At 46.4% G+C, this 25,070-nt stretch overlaps 1 protein-coding gene across 1 annotated transcript in view; it reads left to right on the forward strand.

Annotated features, from left to right (window-relative positions):
* The window catches only part of NCSTN (nicastrin), a 49,147-nt gene that overhangs the window by 2,474 nt on the left and 21,603 nt on the right, over positions 1-25,070 (forward strand). The window contains exons 2-8 of the mRNA XM_058159764.1: positions 288-392; positions 2,173-2,296; positions 5,548-5,666; positions 10,951-11,096; positions 12,353-12,503; positions 16,239-16,345; positions 19,606-19,758. Of these exons, the coding sequence (XP_058015747.1) occupies positions 288-392; positions 2,173-2,296; positions 5,548-5,666; positions 10,951-11,096; positions 12,353-12,503; positions 16,239-16,345; positions 19,606-19,758 (905 nt within the window). The remainder of the gene's footprint in view (positions 1-287; positions 393-2,172; positions 2,297-5,547; positions 5,667-10,950; positions 11,097-12,352; positions 12,504-16,238; positions 16,346-19,605; positions 19,759-25,070) is intronic.

Here is a 25,070-nt window from a genome sequence, read left to right on the forward strand (position 1 = left end):
TTTCCCCCACCCCGACCCTGCCTGGACCTTTCCTTCCACCCTTCTCCTTGCTTCAAACTCACTAAGGAATGGAAGTTGGGCCAAGGGCAAGGCATTGGACTTTGTATTCAGCTGCTGTAAATTCTGGCCGTTGAAATCCACCAAGCCTGCATGAACCCTTGGTTGATCTGGTCTGCCTTGCCAGTAGCAGAGCAAGATATTCCTGTTTACTAGGCCCCTTTTTTTTCCCGTTTTGCTGAAAAACAACAACACCAAAATCGTATTAAATCCATCCACTTTTTGTGCAGGTTCAGGCTGGTGCAATTCTGTGGAGAAGAAAATCTACATCCCGCTGAACAGAACAGCCACCTGCGTCCGTCTCCTGAATGCCACTCATCAAATAGGCTGCCAGTGTGAGTGCTGTTTTGAAGGAATATTTCCTTGGGTGGGGGGGGGATACTGCCAATCACCCATGTATGGGTGTAGACCAGGCAGGTGTGGTCTACAGGTAGGCTACCTGCAGCTCCAAACCCATTTTGCTGGTCCCCAGAGCAGAGGTGGGTTTCAGCAGGTTCTGACCAGTTCTGGAGAACCGGCAGTGGAAATTTTGAGTAGTTTGGAGAACCAGTAGTAAAAATTTTGACTGGCCCCACTCCCATCTATTCTCTGCCTCCTGAATCCCAGCTGATCAGGAGGAAATGGGGATTTTGCAGTAACCTTCTCCTGGATTGGGGAGGGAATGGAGATTTTACAGTATCCTTCCCATGCCACGCCCACCAAACCATGCTACGCCCACCAAGCCACACCCACAGAACCGGTAGTAAAAAAAATTGAAACCCACCACTGCCCCTGAGCCCTCTACGTCAGGGGTCTCCAACCTTGGCATCTTTAAGACTTGGGAGTTGAAGTCCACAAGTCTTAAACGATGCCAAGGTTGGAGACCCCTGATCTACATCATGCCAACACAGTTCCAAAACATCGAGGCAATGAATGACTGCAGTGCTTCTGTTCTCTCTTTATGAACTTTCTTGCCACGGTTGTTAAGATAGTGAGCTGGTTGTTAAGTGAATCTGGCTTCCCCATTGACTTTGCTTGTCAGAAGGTTGCGAAAGGGGATCACGTGATCCCGGGACACTGAGACCCGTCATAAATATGAACCAGTTGACAAGCGTCTGAATTTTGATCGCGTGACCATGGGGATGCTCCAGCGGTCATAAGTGTGAAAAACGATCATGTCACTTTTTTCAGTGCTGTTGTAACTTTGAATGGTCGCTAAACAAATGGTTCTAAGTCAAGAACCACCGGTAAAATGTTTGGCAGTGAAAATTTGCTGAGTTTTAGAAGCGTGTTTGTAGACCACAGGGGTGCGGGAGTGGAGATAGAGAAGTCATCCCCAGAAACAGGGGTGCTATTCAGCAGATTCTGGAGAATCGGTAGCAAAAATGTTGAGTAGTTCAGAGAACCGGCAAATGCCACCCCTGGCTGGTCCCAGAGTGGGGAGGGAATGGGGATTTTGCAGTATTCTTCCCCTGCCATGCCCACCAAGCCACACTGCGCCCACCAAGCCACGTCCACAGAACCGGTAATAATAAAAAATGAATTCCACCACTGCCCAGAAAATCTCCAAGCTACTGTATTGTTTGGGGCTGGACAAAACTAGTCTTTTATTTAGTCATTCAGGGGCTCAGCGGGTGAGTGGGTTATAGCTGGGATGGTGCCACATCGATATAAAAAGGTGGTACCACCAACTGTGGTTCATTTTCTGGATTTGCATTCATAAATCAAATGGGTGTCTTAATATTTGCAGAAGTTAAAGGCGGCTATTTTATCCTCCGCCCCTAAATGGGGACAACTGGCCAAGTTTGGGGAGAATGCCGTGGGGGCGATACGTGAGTGCCTTAACCTTGCAGGACCCTGAAAAGAGGGGTCTCCATTGTGAAATGGCTCTCCATCCTATAAAACAGGGGGGGTCTCCAACCTTGGCCACTTTAAGACTTGTGGACTGCAACTCCCAGGGTTCCTCAGCCAGCTTTGCTGAGGGATTCTGGGAGTTGAAACCCACAAGTCTTAAAGTTGCCAAGGTTGGAGACCCCTGCTATAAAACCTGTTCTGGAAGGAGGGAGCTGCTGGTTCAAAGGTGGGTAATTTGTCCCCCCCTCCCCCTAATGTCCTCGGCCTCTCTGTCCTCAACAGCCTCTATGTTCGGAGACACGGGAGTCATCCACGTGGCAGAGAAGGAATCTGACCTGAAGTGGGTGCTGTCAGATGGGCTCCACCCCCCTTACATGGTACTGCTGGATGGGAAGCTTTTTACAGGGTAAGTGGGAATTTTCCCCCCCCTCCTCCTCCCCCCCCCCAAAAAAAACAAACCACCATTCCGGGAAGAAAGAATTTTCTTCTTTTCCCTGAATCTGCAGCTTCTGCAGAAAACATCTGGCAAGATGCTCTTCTGGTACCCAGTGACCAAACACATCATTTGACTTTAGCCCCAGGAGATCCTTGCCAGCTGTAAAGGAAAACCGGGCTTCGTCTCTTGGCTCCGGCTGTTTTGCTTGGTGTCTTTCCCCTTTTCCAAGCAGACGCCAGCCAGAGTCGCCCACGATAAATGAACGGAGCTCTCTCAATTTCTTAGCTGGGCGTCTGCCACACTTTTTGGTGTGAACGCAAGCCACGAATCTGGGCTTGGCGTCGCCGAATAGTTCAATTCAGCTGCTGCCCTTTTAGGATGCAGCATACAAGTCGTCCTTGCTTTATGTCCACATTTGGAATCAAAATTTCCACTGCTAAAAAAATTGAATTTGAGAAGATGGATTAATTTTATAAATGGATTGTAAGAAGAAGTAATATGTGAAGTTGGTACTGTTTCTTTTCTTTTTTTCTTTTTTATTATTCTTTCTTATCTCTTTATTTTTATTGTGAGGGGATTTAAAGTTTTAAATTTTTGAGGGTGGGAGGTTATGTATATTTTGTATACTTTAGCTTGTGATTGTTGGTCATAATACCCGGTATTTGCTCTGGGAAGTCCGGGGGGGGGAAAGGGAGGGAAAGGGGGGGAAAATGATACATGGATTGGTTATTAATGTACAGTAATGTTTGAAGATATGAAATTAAAATTTAAAATGATTTTTTTAAATTTACATTTATATTGGGGCTGCTCGACTGCCATTTCAGAAAGAAAAGGAGAGAGGAGTAGAAGGAGGGAAGAAAGTAGGTAGGAAAGAGTAGAGAAGGAGGAGGGGAATAAGAAGGTTAGATAGGGTGGAAGAAGGGAGGAGTGGAGAAGGAGGAGAGGAAGTAAAGTGAAGGAGATGAAGGATGGGAAAGTAGTAGAGGGTAGAGAGGGAGGTTGTGAAGAAAGGAAGTGGCAATCGGGCAGGCCTGAATCAGTAATAAATAAAAATTAATGATTAATGATGGATAATAGTTTGTACATAAATATGATGTTGGAAAATGGAAATAAAAATTAAAAAAATTCCACTGCTAAGCAAGGCAGTCGTGAAGTGAGCTGCGCCCAAATTTTACCACCTTTTTTGCCACCGTTGCTAAGCCAACCGCTGCAGTTGTTAAGCAGGTCGCAAGGTCGTTAAGCAAATCCATTCCCCACCCCCCATTGACTTTGTTGTTGGCGGTCGGCTAGGAGGGTCGCAAGTGACGATCGTTTGACCTCTGGATGCTACACCGAATGCTGATTGCCAAGCGGCCGAATTTTGATCACGTGACCACGGGGAATGCTAGGAAGGTCGTAAGTGTGAGAACTGGGTACACAGGTGGCCCTCAACTTACAACCACAATCAAGCCCAACATTTCGGTTGCTAGTAAGGCAACCGTCGTAAAATACACACCAGTTGCCAAGCGTCCAAATTTGGATGGCGTGACCACGAAGATGCTGCAAATGAGGATGTCGTAAGAGTGACAAATGGTCATAAGTCACATTTTTCAGGGCTGTTGCAACTTAGAACGGTCACTAAACAGGTTGTAAGTCAAGGACTACCTGCGTGGGCACCATTTCTCTCTTTCCAGTCACTTGAAAACATTTCTGGGCAAAAGTCAAGGATGGAAGAAACACTTGGAAACCTGTGATTTATTCCACATTTATGGAAAACAATACTGCATTATTATATTTCATCCCCTTGCTGCTATGGTAGCCAATAAATACAGGTGGTCCTCAAGTTACGGCCACAAGTGAGCCCAAAATGTCCGTTGTTAAGTGAGACAATTGTTAGGTGAGTTTTGCTCCATTTTCCGACTTTTTTTTTTTTTTTTGGCCACCTTTGTTAAATGAATCACTGCAATTGTTCAGCTAGTAACACAATTGTAAATCTGGCTTCCCCATTGACTTTGCTTGACAGAAGCTCGCAAAAGCGGATCACATAACCCAAGGACTCTGCAACTGTCGTAAGTACTTGTCAGTTGCCAAGTGGCTGAATTTTGATCACGTGACCACGGGGAATGCTAGGAAGGTCGTAAGTGTGAGAACTGGGTACACAGGTGGCCCTCAACTTACAACCACAATCAAGCCCAACATTTCGGTTGCTAATAAGGCAACCGTCGTAAAATACACACCAGTTGCCAAGCGTCCAAATTTGGATGGCGTGACCACGAAGATGCTGCAAATGAGGATGTCGTAAGAGTGACAAATGGTCATAAGTCACATTTTTCAGGGCTGTTGCAACTTCGAACGGTCACTAAACAGGTTGTAAGTCAAGGACTACCTGCGTGGGCACCATTTCTCTCTTTCCAGTCACTTGAAAACGTTTCTGGGCAAAAGTCAAGGATGGAAGAAACACTTGGAAACCTGTGATTTATTCCACATTTATGGAAAACAATACTGCATTATTATATTTCATCCCCTTGGGTGCTATGGTAGCCAATAAATACAGGTGGTCCTCAAGTTACGGCCACAAGTGAGCCCAAAATGTCCGTTGTTAAGTGAGACAATTGTTAGGTGAGTTTTGCTCCATTTTCCGACTTTTTTTTTTTTTTTTGGCCACCTTTGTTAAATGAATCACTGCAATTGTTCAGCTAGTAACACAATTGTAAATCTGGCTTCCCCATTGACTTTGCTTGTCAGAAGGTCGCAAAAGCGGATCACATAACCCCAGGACGCTGCAACCGTCGTAAGTACTTGTCAGTTGCCAAGTGGCTGAAGTTTGATCATGCGACCACGGGGATGCTACCTTTTAAGCCTTCTAGAGCAGGGGTCTCCAACCTTGGCAACTTTAAGCCTGGAGGACGCTGGGGGATTCTGGGAGTTGAAGTCCACCAGGCTTAAAGTGGCCAAGGTTGGAGACCCCTCCTCTAGAGGGCATGAAAACCCGCCTCTTCCCCACACCGTGGGCTGAGGATGGGGGCCGTCATAAATATGAGTCCGTCGCCAAGTGCCTGGATTTTGATCGTGCGACCGTGGGGGTGCCTACAAGGTTGTAACTCTGAAAAACGGTCATAAGTCACTTTTTTTGAGTGCCGTTGTACCTTTGAATAAGTTGCACTAAGTGAGCTCTTGTAAGTCGAGGGCTACCTGTAACACCGTACAGTTACCTATTTTCACAACGTGGTTCTTTTTAACAGGCAGGTGATGGAGAAACTGAAGGGCAGCACTCGGATCGCAGGCGTGGCCGTGGCCGTCTCCAAGACCAGACCAGCCGAAGGCTTTTCTCCTGGCCTTCAATGTCCCAATGATGGCTACGGTGAGGAGGAAGCCAGCTTTGGTCTCTCTGGGCCCTTCCAGCTCACCTCTCAAGTCCTTCCCTGGGTGGGCTTTGGACTGGCCGACTTTGGATCCAACTCTAGGAGAGGAGTCCCTTAATGCAGGGGTCTCCAATCTTGGCAACTTGAAGACTTGTGAGAAATTCTGGGAGTTGAAGACCACAAGTCTTCAAGTTGCCAAGGTTGGAGACCCCTGCCTTAATGGATTCTAAATGCTTCTTTAAATAGATTTTCTTTAAATGATACAGATTATATTATATTAGAGTAGAGTAGAGTAGAGTAGATTAGATTAACGGTTGGAAGGGACCTTGTAGATCATCTAGTCCAAGCCCCAAACCCCACCCAAGCAGGAAACCCTACACCATTTCTGACAGGTGGCAGTCCAGTCTCTTCTTGAAAGTTGCAAGTGATGAAGCTCCTACAACTTCCGAAGGCAACTTCTGTTCCATCAGTTGATTGTTCTCACTGTCAGGAAATTTCTCCTTATTTCCAGGTTGAATCTCTCCTTGATCAGTTTCCATCCATTGTTCCTTGTCTGGCCTTCAGTGGCTTTGGAGAATAGCTTGACTCCCTTCCTCCTCTCTGGGGCAGCCCCTCAAATATTGGAAGATGCTCTCATGTCTCCCCTGGTCCTTCTCTTCACTAGACTAGCCAGGCCCAGTTCCTGCAACCGTTCATCGTATGTTTTAGCCTCCAGTCCCCTAATCATCTTAGTTGCTTTTCTCTGCACTTTTTCTAGAGTCTCAACATCTTTTCTTTTATAGTGTGGTGACCAAAACTGGATGCAATACTCTAGGTGTAGTCTTACTAGAGCTTTATAGAATGGTACTAGTACCTCACTTGATCTTGATTGTATCCCTCTGTTAATGCAATTTAGGATTGTGTTGGCTTTTTTGGCTGCTGCCATCCACTCTTGGCTCATCTTTAACTGGTTGTCCACTAAGACTCCAAGATCGCTCTCACAGTTGCTTCTATTAAGCCTGGTTTCACCCAGTCTATATGTGTACTTCGGGTTTTTCTTGCCTAAGTGTAAGACTTTCCTTTTCTCTACGTTGAATTTCATTTTGTTAGATAGGGCCCAGGGTTCATGAACTTCAACTCCCAGAATTCCCCAGCCATCATGGCTGGCTGAGGAATTTCTGGGAATAGAAGTCCACAGGTCTTAAAATTGCCAAGGTGGGGGACATCTGTGATTTAGAGAAAAACACACGTCCAGCTTCGTTTCTACCTGGAAACTGCTTCCTCCTGGACTTTGTGCTCCAGGTTGGGGGTGGGGGAGGGAAATGAAATTTTGTCTTTGGGTTTTGCTGTTAATTTGTTGTTGTAGAAATGGCCGGTCTTCTTTAAGCTGGGAAAGTACAAAGTGGAGCCTGTAATTCCATTCTGTATTTTACTGCACTGAAAAACACTTGGAAGCCAATGCTTTACCTCTTCCCATTTCTCTCTCCTTTCTTTCGCCAGTTTCCTGTTATTTTCATTGGTGTTTTATATCAGGGGTCTGCAACCTTCTCAACTTTAAGACTTGTGGACTTCAACTCCCAGAAGTTGGAGAGTTGAAGTCACAAGTCTTAAAGTTGACAAGGTTGCAGACCCCTGTTTTATATTCTTAAGCTGAAAAAATCATCTCTTCAGAGATTTGGGCTGAAAAGGTCTTGCCGCTGCTAAAAGGTCTTGCCGCTGCTACCTCTCGCCTGGACTATTGCAATGCTCTCTACATGGGGCTCCCCTTGAAGAGCACCCGGAGGCTCCAGTTAGTCCAGAATGCAGCTGCGCGGGTGATAGAGGGAGCTGTCCGGAGCTCCCATATAACACCTATCCTGCGCAAGCTGCACTGGCTGCCTGTGGTCTTCCGGGTGCGCTTCAAGGTGTTGGTTACCACCTTTAAAGCGCTCCATGGCTTAGGACCGGGATATTTACGGGACCGTCTACTGCCATCTTGTACCTCCCATCGACCTGTGCGCTCTCACAAAGAGGGACTCCTTAGGGTGCTGTCAGCCAAACAATGTCGGCTGGCGGCCCCCAGGGGAAGGGCCTTCTCTGTGGGGGCTCCCACACTATGGAACGAACTTCCCCCTGGTCTTCGACAGCTCCCTGACCTTCAGACATTTTGTCGCGAACTTAAGACATACTTATTTCTTCGCGCAGGACTGGCATAGGATTTTAGATGATTTTATGGGTTTTAATTTTTAATTAGTTTTTAGGGTTTTAAATGTATTTTAATAATTGGGCCAAATTTAAATAAGTTTTTTAGCTATTGTTTTTATTTGTATTGTATGTGTTTTGATTGTTGTTTTTATATGGCTGTTAACCGCCCTGAGTCCTTTGGGAGAAGGGTGGCATACAAATTAAAACATTATCATCATCATCATCATTATTATTATTATTATTATTATTAGAGAGGAAACGCTTGGGGGATTTTTTTAAAAAAAATGTCCGTTTCTCTCCTGGTGTCGTTTGAAAGGCTGTTAGTTGCCTGAGGAGATTTCCAATGCCAGAAGAGGCTTCCGGATGTGCGAGGAAGCCTCGTGGGCAGCTGGGCATGAAAAGAGACAGAAAACAACAAGGGACTCTTGTTTCCTCTCTGCTGTCAAAGGACCCCAGGACATTGACACAAACAGCGCCATTGTTTGAGGCACATGATGTTGGTGTCGCGTGTAGGAATAGAGACACTACTTTGCAGGGCTGTAATGGCACCCCAGGAAAGTATTCCAATCGTAGAAGACACAATATGATCGACAATACTTCCTTCCTCCCCTCCCTCTTTTCCTTCCTTTTCTCCCTCCCTCGCCCTTTCCATCCTCGCTCCCTGTCACTTTCACCTTCTTTTCCTTCCTTTCTCCCTATCTCTCCTCCCTCCCTCCCTTTTCTTTTTCTCTTTCTCTCCCTTCCTTCCTTCCTTTTTTCTCTTCCTCTTTCTCTCCCTCCCTGTCACTTCTTCCTTCCTTTGCTCTTTTCCTTCCTTTTTCCCTATCTCTCCTCTCTCCCTTTTTCTCTTACTCTCCCTTCCTTCCTTCCTTTTTCTCTCCCTGTCACTTCCTCCTTCTCTTCCTCTTTTCCTTCCTTCCTATCTTTCCTCCTCCTCCTCCTCCCTCCTCCTCCCTCCCTCCCTTCCTTTTCTTTTTCTCTTTCTCTCCCTTCCTTCCTTCTTCTCTTCCTCTTCCTCTTCCTCTCCCTCCCTGTCACTTCCTCCTTCCTTTGCTCTTTTCCTTCCTTTCTCCCTATCTCTCCTCCCTCCCTTTTCTTTTTTTCTTCCTTCCTTTTTCTCTTCCTCGTTCTCTCCCTCCCTGTCACTTCTTCCTTTCTTTCTCCTTCCTTTCTCCCTATCTCTCCTCCCTCCCTTTTCTTTTTCTCTTTTTCTTCCTTCCTTTTTCTCTTCCTTGTTCTCTCCCTCCCTGTCACTTCTTCCTTTCTTTCTCCTTCCTTTCTCCCTATCTCTCCTCCCTCCCTTTCTTTCTCTCTCTCCCCCCTCCTTCCCTCCCTCCCTCCCTCTCACCTCCTTCTTCCTTTCTTTCTCCTTCCTTTCTCTTTCTGTCCCTTCATTCCCTCCCTCCCTGTCTTTCTCCTTCCTTCCCTTCTTTCCTCCCCCTTTCCATCCTCCCTGTCCCTTCCTTCCTTCCCTCCCTCTCTTCCGTTCCTTTCTCCTTTTTCTTTCTCTCTCTCTCTCTTCCTCCTCCTCCTTCCTCCTCCTCCCTGTCACTTCCTTCTTCCTTTCTTTCTCCTTCCTTTCTCTTTCTGTCCCTTCATTCCCTCCCTCCCTGTCTTTCTCCTTCCTTCCCTTCTTTTCTCCCCCTTTCCATCCTCCCTGTCCCTTCCTTCCTTCCCTCCCTCTCTTCCGTTCCTTTCTCCTTTTTCTTTCTCTCTTTCTCTTCCCTCCCTCCCTCCCTTCCCCTATTGTTAGTATTAAAAAATAACAATAAAAATGTTACAAAAGACACAAAACTAAAGCAGAAGGGGAAAAAAGAGCAGGTGAAGAGCAGGTGTTTATCATTCCTAGGCAGCAAACCTGAGGTCTGTAACCGTAACCTCGCTTTGTTTGGGGTTCTGCTGCCTTCCAAGCGTTGCCTGTAGCCATGTGTGACACTAACAGACTTTTCTTTCAATGGTCTCCTCTTTTTTTCCTGCCCCTTTCCCAGTTCCCCTACTTCCTTTCCACTCCCCCCTTCTGCTCATTCCTCTTTTTTGCCCCTGACTTTTTTTTATTGAAAAAGTTTTACAAAATTTTTTTTCCCCTTTCCCCCCTCCTCCCTCCCTTCACAACGCCTCCCTCCCCCCCCCCCGACTTCCCAGAACAAACACAAGGTATAGCAAAAATAAAACAAACATATACTAAAAAAATTTTCTTCCTAACTAAATTATACTCCTACAATTCTCATCAATTCCTAACCTCCCCCAAAACAATCAGAAATAATACATCCTAATCATTCAAAGGCAGTCTGATAACTCTTAGTCTGATATCTGTTTTGAATATAGTCAATCCATTTTTTTCCATTCACTTAAATATCTTTCTTGCGTATTGCCTTTTAAAAAGGCTGAGATTTTTGCCATCTCAGCCAAGTTAGTAACTTTCAATATCCATTCTCCTATTGTAGGTACTTCTTTTTTCTTCTGTCCTATCAGTAATCTTGCCGCTGTTATTAAACTTAAAATCAGCTTAGTCTCAATTACTGTACAGTCCGTGATAATTCCCAGCAAAAAAACTTGCGGTAGGAACTTTATCTTCTTTTTCAAAACATTTTGTAGAATCCACCAAATTCTTATCCAAAAAGCCTTAATGTTTTTGCAAGTCCACCAAATATGAAAATATGTAGCGTCATTACAATTACATCTCCAACATTTTGCTTGCATATCTGGATATATACATGATAATTTCTTAGGATCTAAATGCCATCTGTAAAACATTTTATAAAAATTTTCCCTTAAATTCTGTGCCTGTGTAAATTTAACATTTCTAACCCAAATTTTTTCCCAAGTTTCCAATAATATTGTCTCCTGAAAATTTTGTGCCCACTTTATCATACAGTCCTTTACCAAATCCCTTTCAAGTAACACATTATACAATTGCCCCTGACTTTTAATTTGTTTTGCTTGACTTAATTTCTCCGTCAAACGCGGAGAAGGCTTTTCGGGAAACCTTCCTCGCTCAGAGCCAGGCCACGATTCCCACCTCTGGGCGCACGCGGCTCTCCTTGTCCCGGAAGCCGCTTTTCAGGCGACCGTGATTTCACGGGTTAAACCTTTGCCTCTCCTCTCCTCTCCTTCCTCCAGGGGTCTACAACAGCAGCTATGGCCCAGAGTACGCCCACTGCAGCGTGACCAAGTGGAACTACCTGGGGAACAGCCTCTCCTACCTGGACTTCGGCTTCCCCATCTTCCTTCTTCAAGATGAAAACGAAAGCGAGGTTATCAAGCAGGTACTGGATTTCACGGAAACTCTGCCGCTCTTCCCTGCAGCAGGATGGATGGGAGAATATTTTAAAGCAGGCAGTTAAAGCATCGAAGTTAGTATAGGTAGTCCTCAGCTTACAAGAGTTTGTTTTGTGACTGTTTGAAGTTAACAACAGGCCGCGGTGGCCCAGTGGTTAGAGTGCAGTACTGCAGGAGCCTCCTGCTGACTGCCGGCTGACTGCAATTTGGCAGCTCAAATCTCATCAGGCTCAAGGCTGACTCAGACTTCCGTCCTTCCGAGGTGGGTAAAATGAGGACCCAGATTGTTGGGGGGCAAGAGGCTGACTCTGTAAACCGCTTAGAGAGGGCTGTGAAGCGGTATGTAAGTTTAAGTGCTATTGCCCTTCCTTCCTTCCTTCCTTCCTTCCTTCCTTCCTTCCTTCCTTCCTTCCTTCCTTCCTTCCTCCTAAAGGTTGACTCAGCCTTCCGTCCTTCCGAGGTGGGTAAAATGAGGACCCAGATTGTTTGGGACAAGAGGCTGACTCTGTAAACCGCTTAGTGAGGGCTGTAAAAGCTCTGTGAAGTGGTAGATAAATACTGCACTAAAAAATGTGACTTATGACCATTTTTCACACTTACAACCGTTACAGCATCCCCATGATCACATGATCACAATTCAGAAGCTTGGCAACTTAAAACCTACTTATTTCGTCTTGCTGGACTCGCTTAAATTTTGAATTTTAAATTATCAAATTGATTTTATGGGTTTTAAATTTTTTGTAAATTTTAGAGGGTAATATTTTATCTATAAGTAGCCATATCAAATAGGTTTTTTAAGGGTTGTTTTTAGTTTTGTATTGTTGTTTTCTTTCTGTATTTTATTCCTGGCTGTACACCGCCCTGAGTCCTTCGGGAGAAGGGCGGTCTATAAATAAAAATATTCTATATTCTATTTTATTCTAACTGACTCCTATTTATGACGGAGGCAGTGTCCTGGAGTTACATGAGCCCCTTTTGCGACCTTCTGGCAAGTAAAGTTAGCGGGGAAGCCAGATTCACTTAACAACCGTGTTGCTAACTTAACAACTGCAAGAGAGTCACTTAACGGCTGAGGCAAGAAAGGTCGTTGAATGGGGCCAAACTCAACCGGTCTCGCTTAGCGACATAAATTTTGGGCTCAGTGGTGGTTGTAAGTCGAGGACTACCTGTACTAAATTGATATTTAATTGCATGTTTAACTGCCTTTTTTCTACAAATCCACCTTTCCCTGCTTGCTTCTTAGTGCTACCGGAAATACAACACGCCTCAGAACGGCTCCGGGCCGGAATACCCGCTCTGCGCCATGCAGCTCTCCTCCCACATGCACGCCGTCACCAGCACTGTTACTTGTATGCGCCGCAGCCTCATTCAGAGCACATTCAGTCTCAACCCAGGTGAGCCCAGAAAGGTGGGGGTTGGGGTAGCCAGTTCGGATGGGCTGGGGCGGGGCGGGGCGGGGCAGGCCTCGAACTCAAGGCAAGACTGCCCAGCCTACTGTTGTGTCTGCGCCCCCCGAGCCGGCCCTCCTGCCAGAAAGTGACTTGGAAAGTGAGGGGGAAGGGCCGTCAGGACTTACCTCGGGAGCACCGGCTTCCCTGGCTCAGCTCCAGGAGCCAGAGGCAGGCCAGGTGGAGGAGATAACAAGGCCTCCGTCCCCGGACTCTTCCCCCCCCCAGGCCACGCCTCCAGACCCGGCTGATGACAATCAGGCCTGGCTGGACCCTAGGTTTCGTAGGCAGGAGAGGCGGGAACAACAGAAGCAGGGGTGGGGCAGGCCTAGGAAGTGCTGAGTCATGGAGCCACACCCCACAGGATATAAAGGCAGCAAGAGCTGCTGTGCCTCTTTGTAGCAGGCAGAATCAACTGCTTAATTAAGAGCTGAAGTACTGTTTGTTCCTGGGTGACTCATCGGCATCAAGGGAGATAACAGAGTCACTTGGCAGACGCTCGCTGGTTTGCTGCCAGAGCTGATAGTTAGCCGAGCGGCTAATTAAGCCATTGCTCGGACGGAGGCGAGGGGGGACAGAACACCTACCTTGCACCAAGGGCTGCCCAAGCAAGCCGAGGCTAAGCTCCCTAGAGTGGGAAAGCGGATACAGAAATAGGTTTTAGCATTGCTTCATTGGGATTATATGATTGCAGCCAGTGGCTTCTGTTGTATTAAATTGTAATTCCATACAACACTTGGAGGGACTCTGGAAGTCGAAGCAAAATTTCGGGGCTGCCATTCTTTCTTAGAAGACCCCCATTCTTGGGGATATACTGCCTTATCTATTGCACAGGGGTCCTTCACTCGCGGTCAATCACTTAGCAACCATCCAAAGTTATTGGAAATTGTTCAGAATTGTTCAGAAGTTGTGGGTGCTCCATCACTGCAGGCTTTGAAGAAGAGATTGGACAGCCATGTGTCTGGAGTGGCGTACGGTCTCCGTACTTGCTTGAGCAGGGGGCTGGACTAGAAGACCTCCAAGGTCCCTTCCAGCCCTGTAGTTTTATTCTAACTCTACAGTTGGATTCCCTGTGGGTGAACTAAGCCCGTGATGGCGAACCTATGGCACGCTTGCCCACAGTGGCATGCGAAGCCGTGTCGCCCTGCGCGGCCTTGCCTGTTTGTCTCCCAGGTGTCAGCCTCCACTCCAAGCTTCACTCTATTTGTGATATATGCGTGCAATTTGTATTCAGTTAGATTGCAGTGTCAGTTACTGGGCCTCTATGGCTCAGACTGCTAATGCAGTCTGTTCTTAACAGCAGCTGCCTGCAATTACTGCAGGTTCTAGTCCCACCAGGCCCAAGGTTGACTCAGCCTCCCATCCTTTATAAGGTAGGTAAAATGAGGACCCAGATTGTTGGGGGGGGCAATAAGTTGACTTTGTATATAAATATACAATTAGAATGAAGACTATTGCTAACATAGTGTAAGCCGCCCTGAGTCTTCGGAGAAGGGCGGGATATAAATGCAAAGTTTAAAAAAAAGTATGTTAATGTAAAATAGCCATGAACCTAAAATGTATACTATCCTATTCAGATTAACAGAAGAGGGCCCTTTAAGAGTGTCGTCTGACATAAAAGGAGGGGAGGGGGCAGCTAATGTTTGAATCAGCATAAACACCAGACGCGCGGGCTTTCCAGCGCGGGCTTTCCAACGATCTCTGCATTCCTAAGATAATAAACTGCCGGAGACCTGCGGAAGAAGATTACCATGGGGGGCGAGAAGGAGCTGGCATTGGACCAGGCCTGCCTGACCTTTTGTGGGAAGGAGGGACTAACGAGGGGATATGGGATGTTAGCCATATTCTGTCTCAGATCCAACTTTAAGCAGCTGTAGTCCGGATGTATTTAGTAAAAGTACTTTTCTTTATTTTCAAATGAAGTCAAGGTGTATTTTTTCCTAAATATAATCAGAGGCAGCCTGACAGAGGCACGCTTTCTGGCGTGCATGTATGCTCAATGATCAGCTGTCCTTCATGTGCGTGGCAGTGCCGAAAACCGGAGTGCACATGAATGCCATCCAGCTGATCAGGTGCGCATGTGCATTAGAACCCGGAAGTTCAGCTTTTCCGGAGCGTGGCCCCGAAGAGCGTGGCGCGCGCCATGTTTCCATGCGACCTTTTCGGCACTCGGTGCTAACAAGGTTCGCCATCACTGAACTAAGCCATCATCTTAAACCAGGGGTCTCCAACCTTGGCCACTTTAAGACTTGTGGACTTCAACTCCCAGAGTTCCTCGGCCAGCAAGTCCACAAGTCTTAAAGTGGCCAAAGTTGGAGACCCCCGTCTTAAACCATAGTGCAGCTGATTTGGTGCAGCATTGTGTGTTCTCTGAGTGCCAAAACTCAGCATGGTTAATCTGAACTGAGGGTTTAGTTCATTTCCTGAACACATCAGTATGTCCAGGATGATCAAATTGGGGTCAGAGGTGAATGAGGTATGTAAATAAACTTCCCATAACCATGTTGTTCTGTTCTGTTCTGTTCCGTTCTGTTCTGGCTTCCAACAAGCAAAATCAATGAGGAAAGCGGAGTTCACTTAATCACCACATGATTCCCTTAAAATCAGGCATAACTCGCTTAATGATCGCATCCCTTAGTGACAGAGGTTCCAGTCTCAGTTGTGGTTGTATGTCAGTCACTCCCTGCACGAGGGAGTGCCATGATTTCTGGCTTTTGGGGAACAAGATCAAGCTGCATGGATCTTTCAGCATTTCCGGATGGCCTTTCTGCTTGTGGCACGCTGGGCAGCTGGCAAAACTCTAGCTAAAGTGGAGCCTCACAAGTCCCCCGATGGCTGGTGCTTCCCAGGGTCATGAAATGGGCAGTGGTGTCCTGGCCACTGCCTTCCATGGAGGACCTGTATACTGCACGAGTCAAAAAGAGGGCTGTGCATATCAGATTGCCTTTGAATGATTAGGAAGTATTATGTTATGTAAGGGGGGGGGGGTGTTGGGAAATGAAAAGATTTGGATGAGGTTAATTGGATTAGAAGGGAAAATTTTATTCTATGTTTGGTTTATGTATAACAATACCTTGTGATTGACCCAGGAAGCCGGGGGGGGGGGAAGGGAGGGGGGGAAGGGGGTTTTGTGGGGGGGAGGGGGGGGAAAAAGGGAGAAAAATGTTTTTGCTTGTTAAAACTTTTTCAATAATAAAAAAAAGAGGGCTGTGAAAATATCTACAGACCCCTCGCATCCTGGACATAAAGTTTCAACTCCTACCCTCAAAACGACGCTATAGAGCATTGCACATCAGAACAACTAGACACAAGAACAGTTTTTTCCTGAATGCCATCACTGCTAAACAAATAATTCCCTCAACACTGTCAAACTATTTACTAAATCTGCACTATTATTAATCTTCTCATCATTCCCACTATCCATCTCCTTCTACTTATGACTGTAACTTCGTTGCTTGTATCCTTATGATTTATACTGATATTGTTTCCTGATTGCTATTCGTAGCTTATGACTATCATTAAGTGTTGTATTATTAAGTGTTAAATTTGTACCCTATGACTATCATTAAGTGTTGATGAACGTATCTTTTATGTACACTGAGAGCATATGCACCAAGACAAATTCCTTGTGTGTCCAATCACACTTGGCCAATAAAAAAAATTCTGTTCTATTCTATGCAGAGGTGGTCTGTGATCCTCTCACCGATTATAACGTCTGGAGCACGGTGCGGCCGGTGAACGATTCGGAGAAGCTGGATCCGAAAAGTGTCATCATCGCTTCCTCTCGAGTAGGTGCTGCTGGGCTGGGCTGGGGGAATCCAGATTAATTTACTTCTTTTGGTTACTCATTATTTATATCCTGCCTTTATTTCTTTTGTGAACAATTCAAGGCAGCGAACACATCTAATACCCCTTCCTCTTCTTATTTTTTCTACAACAACAACAAACCTGTGAGGTGGGCTGGGTTTAGAGAAAGCAGGAAGCCCCCTCTTTTCGGCCTTGGGGAGCAAAGACAGCCTTCGGGAATTCAGGAATTCTTGCATGAAATGATCACGCTCCTTCATTTTGCTTTTCCTTTTGTAATATAATTTGGGAAGATGTATTTTTTTCCCCCACACTTGGAACTGCTTTGAAGGCCAGATTCCAAAAAGAAGGTTGAAATAGTTTTTGGCAGCCTGGGCACCTTCCAGACTTTCCACCCCCAGAAATCTCCAGCCAGCATTATTTAGGAATGCTGGAAGTGAGAGTTCCAGTTCCTCAAGGAGATAATAATAATAACAACAACAACAACAACAGAGTTGGAAGGGATCTTGGAGGCCTTCTAGTCCAACCCCCTGCCCAGGCAGGAAACCCTACATCATTTCAGACAAATGGTTATCCAACATCTTCTTAAAAACTTCCAGTGTTGGAGCATTTGCAGCTTCTGCAGGCAAGTCCTTCCACTTATTAATTGTTCTAACTGTCAGGAAATTTCTCCTTAGTTCCAAATTGCTTCTTTCCTTGATCAGTTTCCACCGTTGCTTCTTGTCCTGCCCTCAGGGGCTTTGGCGAATAGCTTTACTCCCTCTTCTTTGTGGCAGCTCCCGAGATATTGGAACATTGCTATCATGTCTCCCTTAGTCCTTCTTTTCATTAAACTAGACATACCCAGTTCTGGCAACTGTTCTTCATATGTTTTAGCCTCCAGTCCCCTAATCATCTTTGTTGCTCTTCTCTGCACTCTTTCTAGAGTCTCAACATCTTTTTTACATTGTGGCGACCAAAACTGGATGCAATATTCCAAGTGTGGCCTTACCAAGGCATTATAAAGTGGTATTAACACTTCACGCGATCTTGATTCTATCCCTCTGTTTATGCAGCCCAGAACTGTGTTTTGAGATTGAGCAAGGCTGGCCTAAAATTACAAATTACACAAATTATAAACATCATACAGAGAGTCCTCAACTTACAACAGTTTAGTGACCTTTCGAAGTTACAACGGCACTGGGGGGAAAAAGTGACCTCTTGATGGCTTTTCACACTTAATGACCATTGCAGCCTCCCCAGGGTCACGTGATTGTAATTCGCACCCTTGGCAACAGGTTCATATTGATGACCTATTGCAGGGGTCTCCAACCTTGGCAACTTTAAGACTTGTGGACTTCAACTCGCAGAAGCAAAGCTGGCTGGGGCATTCTGGGAGTTGGAAGTCCACCAGGCTTAAAGTTGCCAAGGTTGGAGACCCCTGCCTTAGTCAACCAGGAGACCTTACACCATTCTGGACAAATGTCTGTCCAATCTCTTCTTAAAAGCCTCCAGTGTTGAAGCACCCACAACTTCTGGTGGCAAGCTGTTCCACTGGTTAATTGTTCTTACCGTCAAGCAATTTCTCCTAGTTCCAGGTTCCTAGTTCCTTGATTAGTTTGCAATCCATTAATTCTTGTCCTGCCTTCTGGTGCTTTGGAGAATAATTTGACCTCCCCTCTTGTTTATGGCAGCCCCTCAAATACTGGAACCCTGCTATCATGTCGCCTTCTTTTCATTAAACTAGACATGCCCAATTCTGCAACCACGATTCATACATTTTAGCCTCCAGTCCCCATCTATATAAAGAGGAAGAGCTCAAAAAGGCACAGCTGGGGGCGCCATTTCTCCTCCCCCCCCCCAGGTCTTGTTTGATGAGGTGACCAGAAGGAGGGGCAGCTCCCTCAGGCCGTGGCCCTCTGAGGACTCAATTGAAGCCTTAGTGCAGAGGTCACTCTCTTCAGGCACCAGCTGCCGTTTCTAAAAAATCTACACAATCTCATTTCGACATGCCGGATAAATTTTTAATTTCAATTTGATCCAGAAAATTAAAATACAAAACCCAAAGTGGGGGAAAATTGCAAAGATAAAATTGCAAAGATAAAATTGCAAAGATATCATATCGCAAGATCTAAAATGGACAGCTAACATCAAAAACATCATCAAAAAAGGACAACAAAGACTGTTCTTTCTGCGCCAACTCGGAAAGCTCAAACTGCCCAAGGAGCTGCTGATCCAGTTCTACAGAGGAATTATTGAGTCTGTCATTTGCACCTCTATAACTGTCTGGTTCGGTTCTGCAACCCAACAAGACAGACACAGACTTCAGAGGATCATTAGAACTGCAGAAAAAATAATGGCTACCAACCTGCCTTCCATTGAGGACCTGTATACTGCACGAATCAAGAAGAGGGCCGTGAAAATATTTACAGCTCCCTCACATCCAGGACATAAACTGTTTCAACTCCTACCCTCAAAACGACGCTATAGAGCACTGCACACCAGAACAGCTAGACACAAGGACAGTTTTTTCCCAAACGCCATCACTCTGCTAAACAAATAATTCCCTCAATACTGTCAAACTATTTACTAAATCTGCACTACTATTAATCTTCTCATCGTTCCCATCACCCATCTCCTCCCACTTATGACTGTATGACTGTAACTTTCTTGCTGGTAATCCTTGTGATTTATATCGATATATTGACTATTATTTGTGTTGTAAATGTTGTACCTTGATGAACGTATCTTTTCTTTTATGTACGCTGAGAGCATATACACCTAAGGCAAATTCCTTGTGGGTCCAATCACACTTGGCCAATAAAAAAATTCTATTCTATTCTATTCTATTCTATTCTATTCTATTCTATTCTATTCTATTCTATTCTATTCTATTCTATTCTATTCTATTCTATACTGGATGAACACATTAAAAAAAAAGTGAGTTTAAAGGACGAAAAACAAAAACACATGTTATCTCCCCCCACCCTTCCAACTGAACACCGGCATATCTATCGCAACAATAATAGCTTTTCCCCCCTTTGCGAAACGGGTCCAAAATTCATAACCTGCTTGGTGTGGATTTCGACCCTATACTTTTAGCAAACGAATGAAAAATAGATTTGGGGCTGAACGGCTGCCATATGGGCATGAAGCCGGCGCTTTGAACCAGGCACGGGAACTGTCAGGCTGACTTCGGGGAGAGAAACGCTGGCAGAATCTCCGAACTGGCCAGACCTGTATTCTTTGCTCTTCTTTCTGGCAGATTGACAGCCACTCTTTTTTCTGGAACGTGGCCCCCGGGGCAGAGAGCGCCGTGGCTTCCTTTGTCACCCTCCTCGCTGCAGCTGAAGCCATCCATAAAATGCCCGATGTTCAGTCGCTGCCCAAAAACATCATGTTTGCCTTTTTCCAGGGGGTAAGTTTTCTCTCTCTCTGTCTTTTGTTTTTCTTTTTTCCTGATCTCCGCAGTTTGAAACAGATCTCTGATTTATTTGTTTGTTTGTGTATGAAATTTATTTGCTGTCTAGCTCATCTCCAACAACTCTGGGCAGCTTTCAGAATAAAAATAGAGGAACAGAACTGGAAGGGACCTTGGAGGTCTTATAGTCCAACCCCCTGCTCAAGCAGGAGACCCTATGTTGTGTCTGCACCCCCCCCCCCCGAGCTGGGCCCCCTGCCAAAAAGTGACTTGGAAAGTGAGGGGGGAGGGCCATCAGGACTTACCTCGGAAGCACCAGCTTCCTTGGCTCAGCTCCAGGAGCCAGAGACAGGCCAGGTGGAGGAGATAACGAGGCCTCCGTCCCCTGACTCTTTCCGCCCCCCCAGGCCACGCCTCCAGACCTGGCTGATGGCAATCAGGCCTGGCTGAACCCTAGGTTTCATAGGCAGGAGAGGCGGGAACAACAGAAGCAGGGGTGGGGCAGGCCAAGGAAGTGCTGAGTCATGGAGCCACACCCCACAGGATGTAAAGGCAGCAAGAGCTGCTGTGCCTCTTCGTAGCAGGCAAATCAACTGCTTAACTAAGAGCTGAAGTACTGTTTGTTCCTGGGTGACTCGTCGACATCAAGGGAGATAACAGAGACACTTGGCAGACGCTTGCTAGTTTGCTGCCAGAGCTGATAGTGCCAGCTAATTAAGCCATCGCTCGGACAGAGGCGAGGGGGGATAGAACACCCTATACCCGTGATGGTGAACCTATGGCACATGTGCCGGAAGCCATTTTTCCGGGCACACGAGTTGTCGCCCAACTGACCTTTAGCTGCACATGCGCACACGCCCCATCTGATGTTCAGGGGCCCGCTGCGCATGCGCGCAATTCAGGGGACCCAGCTGGTCTTCGGCGCTATCCTGTGCATGCGGGCGCATTTACGCATGCGCAGAAGAGTACTGGCGCACAGCGTGCGCATGCGCAGACCACGTTCACTCACGTGCATTGCACGTGAAAACCACGTGCATGCACAGATGGCGCTGTCGTGGGCACAGCGCATGGGGGAGGAGCCGCGCGTTAGCATGGATGGTGCGCAAGCGTGCAAAGCCTGGAGCTGTTCGTCCCTCGGTGAGTAAAAGGTTTGCCACCACTGCCCTATTCCACTTCAGACAAATGGTTGTCCAATGCTCTTAAAAACATCCGGTGTTGGAGCATTCACAATTTCTGGTGGCAAGGTGTTCCACTGATCAATTGTTCTAACTGTCAGGAAATTTCTCCTTAATTCTCCTTAGTTAGTTTCCATCCATTGCTTCTTGTCCTGCCTTCAGGTGTTTGGAAAATAGCTTGACCCCCTTCCTCCTCTCTGTGACAGCCCCTCGGATATTGGAAGAGGGCTATCATGTGTCCCCTAGTCCTTCTTTTCATTAGACCGGACATACCCAATTCCAGCAACCACTCTTCATGTGTTTCAGCCTGCAGTCTGCTAATCATTTTTGTTTTTCTTCTCATTAAAATATTAACGGCATCGATCGTAAAAAAACAAAATCCACAGCAGATAAAAATGATTCCGTCCCTGGAACCTGTGGCTGGATATGGAAGGTCTCGCTTTTCTTTTTTCTTTTTTTTTTATTGAAAAAGTTCTAACAAACAAAATATTTCCCCCTTTTCCCTCCTCCCCTCAAAACCCCTTCCCCTCCTTCACCCCCGGCTTCCTGGTCAATCCCAAGGTATTGTTATACATAAACCAAACATAGAGTAAAATTTTCCCTTCTAATCCAATTAACCTCATCCGAGTCTTTTCATTTCCCAACCGCCCCCATTACATTCTAAAATAATACATCCTAATTATTCAAAGGTATAATTGTCTTGAAGGTCTTGAAGGTCTCGCTCTTCTGAAATCTCGCGGAGCGACCATGAGCCCCCCGTCCACCGATGCACGTCTCGTTGCGAACCAATTTCCGTGGTGTTTGCAAAGCAGAGAAGGCTGACTTGGGAAATAAGATTTGCATGGGAGGGCTTTGTGGCTCTCAGCTAGGAAATGCCACGCTCCGCAAGGGTGGAATTTCCCCTGGGAAATGAATAAAACAGCTCGAGAGAGGCAGATGCCGCTAATCCTAGCTCCACCGGAGAATTAGCCAGGGATGGGTGAGAAAGTTCGGGAAAAGCTGGCAGGGTTTTTGGGGGAGATGGTTGAAATCGGCGTTTCTCAACCTGGGCAATTTGTAAAGGGATGGACTTCAACTCCCAGAATTCCCCAGCTAGCCATGCTGCCTTAAAGAGATCTCAGCCTACATCCCCACCTCGTGTAACATCTCATAAACCACTGGTCTCCAACCTTAGCAACTTTAAGACTTGTGGACTCCAACTCCCAGAGTTCTCTCAAGTCTTAAAGTTGCTAAGGTTGGAGACCCCTGTCATAAACAAATGTGCATCGATTTCTTAAAGATGCATCACAAGCTTTCCTGAAACAGGAAATGCCCAACTTCACTTCCCAGAATTCCCAGCAGCTGACAGGCAGGCCCAGGGGATTCTGGGAAACGGAAGCCCGACTCACTGAGAGCATCTCAGGCTGCAGCCAATCGGGGCAGAGTGCAAGAGACGTATCTCTGTGGAAGGGAAGACTTCAGGGTTTATTCTGCATCCTGCAGTCCTCGAGTTACGACCCAACGTTTCCGTTGCTTAGCTAAGACAGCTAAGTCAGTTTTCCTGACGCTTATGACCTTTCCTGCTAACAGTTGTTAAGCAACATGGTCATTAAGTGAATCCCGCTTCCCCACTGACTTTGCTCACAAAAAGAGATCATGCGATAGGTCATAAATAAGAGGCAGTAGCCAAGTTTCCAAAATTTTGATCCGGTGTCCAAGGGACGCGACAGCGGTCGTAAGAGTCGTAAGCCACTCTTCAAAGTGCTGTGGTAACTTTGGTCACTGAACGAGTGGTTGCAAGTCAAAAACTACCTGTATTTTCTTCATTTGAGGGCGCTGTGAGAACAATTGAAATGGGAGGTAAAGCCAATTGTTTTAGGGCAGGGGTCTGCAAACTTGGCTCTTTTAAGACTTGTGGACTTTCAGGTCCCAGAGTTCCTCAGCCAGCTTTGCTTTGCTGGCTGTGGAACTCTGGGAGTTGAAGTCCACAAGTCTTAAAAGAGCCAAGTTTGCAGACCCTTGTTTTAGGAGAAAAGGAAGATTCCAGATTCCTACAGGCAGACGAGCCGAAACCATCTTCCCCGCCCGGTCTGATGAAAAGCCAGTCGGATTTTTCAGAATTTGTAGCCGGAAAAGCCGTTTCCTGCAGCCCGTGGGCAGCAGCTGTGGGCAGCGCGGTATCCCCACGGGGCAGGAAACGGCCCTTCTCCCTCACCCGTCCCCCTAGCAACTGGCACACGCAGGCCCTCCGTCTCCAAACACGGAGTCACGTGGAGCGGATTAAAAATATATGTGCACACTGAAGCAAAAAAGCAGTTAATTTGGAGCAACGGCAGCTGCCGAAAGCCAAGAGGATATTTGAAAAGGGGAGGGGGGAGGGGGAGGGGGGTGATGGTTAGCAGCTGATGTCCCCCTCCAGGCATGAGTTGGGTGGGTGGGTGGGTGAGTGGGTGGGGGAGCTGAGTTCGAGCAGCGCTGTCAACTTTACAGGAGCTTCTGTGAAATAATTTCTCCTCCTGTTGTTTCTGCCACCGATATGCTGGCGGATTGGCAGCGGTGCCTTTCCTGAGAAATTGAGTTTGTACAAGAAGGAGAAGCCGTAAACTGGATTGGTGTGACTCACTTAAGAACACACACACACACACACACACACACCTTGCTTAGCCACAGAAATCCTGGCCGGTCACCGGAAGACAGTGAGTTCTAGTCTCACCTTAGGCACGAAAGCCGGTTGGGTGATTTTGGCCCGATCGCCAGGAGATGTTGAGTTCCAGTCCTGCCACAGTCACAAAAACTTAGCTGGGTGACTTTGGGTCAGTCACTGCCTCTCAGCCCAGCCCACCTCGCAGGGTTGTCGTTGTGGGGAAAATAGGAGGAGGAAGGTGTGTTGGATATAGAATAACAGAGTTGGAAGGGACCTTGGAGGCCTTCTAGTCCAACCCCCTGCTTAGGCAGGAAACCCTACACCACTTCAGACAAACGGTTATCCAATCTCTTCTTAAAAACCTCCATTGGTGGGGCATCCACAACTTCTGGAGGCAAGTTGTTCCACTGATTAATTGTTCTAACTGTCAGGAAATTTCTCCTTGGTTCTAAGTTGAATCTCTCCATCAGTTTCCATCCATTGTTCCTTGTCTGGCCTTCAGGTGCCTTGGAGAATAGCTTGACTCCCTTCCTCCTCTCTGTGGCAGCCCCTCAAATATTGGAAGATGCTCTCCTGTCTCCCCTGGTCCTTCTCTTCACTAGACTAGCCAGGCCCAGTTCCTGCAACTGTTCATCGTATATTTTAGCCTCCAGTCCCCTCATCAACCAATACCTATCCTGCGCAGATTGCACTGGCTACCTGATGTCTTCCGGGTGCGCTTCAAGGTATTGGTTACCACCTTCAAAGCACTCCATGGCTTAGGACCGGGATACTTACGGGACCGTCTACTGCCGTCTTCTACCTCCCAGCGACCGGTGCGTTCCCACAGAGTGGGACTCCTTAGGGTGCCGTCAGCCAAACAATGTCGGCTGGCGGCCCCCAAGGGGAGGGCCTTCTCTATGGGGACTCCTACCCTGTGGAACAAGCTTCCCCCTGGACTTCGACAATTACCTGACCTCAGGACCTTTCGCCGCGAACTTAAAACCTATTTATTTTGCATGGCTGGACTGGCTTGATTGTTAAAATTTTAATTTAATTTAATGGGTTTTAAATTTCTGTAATTTTATAGGGTGTAATTTGTATTTTAAATTTCTTTGGCCAATTGAATAAGTTTTTTAAGGGTTGTTCTTAATATTGTATGTGTTTGTGTTTGTATTTTATTTGGTTGTTCACCGCCCTGAGTCCTTCGGGAGAAGGGCGGTATACAAATTAAAATATTATTATTATTATTATTATTATTATCATCATCATCCTGGTTGCTCTTCTCTGCACTTTTTCTAGAGTCTCAACGTCTTTTTTACGTCATGGTGACCAAAACTGAATGCAATATCCCAAGTGTGGCCTTACCAAGGCATTATAAAGTGGTATTAGCACTTCACGTGATCTTGATTCTATGCCTCTGTTCACCATTTTGACTTCTTTGCCAAAATAATGGAGCCAGGATAGAAATAAATAAACGTGGCAGATTAACCTGTCCCTGTTTTGAGAGGACCCTTTCTGGATTTCCCTCC

Source organism: Ahaetulla prasina, chromosome 17 (assembly GCF_028640845.1).
Source record: "Ahaetulla prasina isolate Xishuangbanna chromosome 17, ASM2864084v1, whole genome shotgun sequence".
Classification (NCBI taxonomy): domain Eukaryota; kingdom Metazoa; phylum Chordata; class Lepidosauria; order Squamata; family Colubridae; genus Ahaetulla; species Ahaetulla prasina.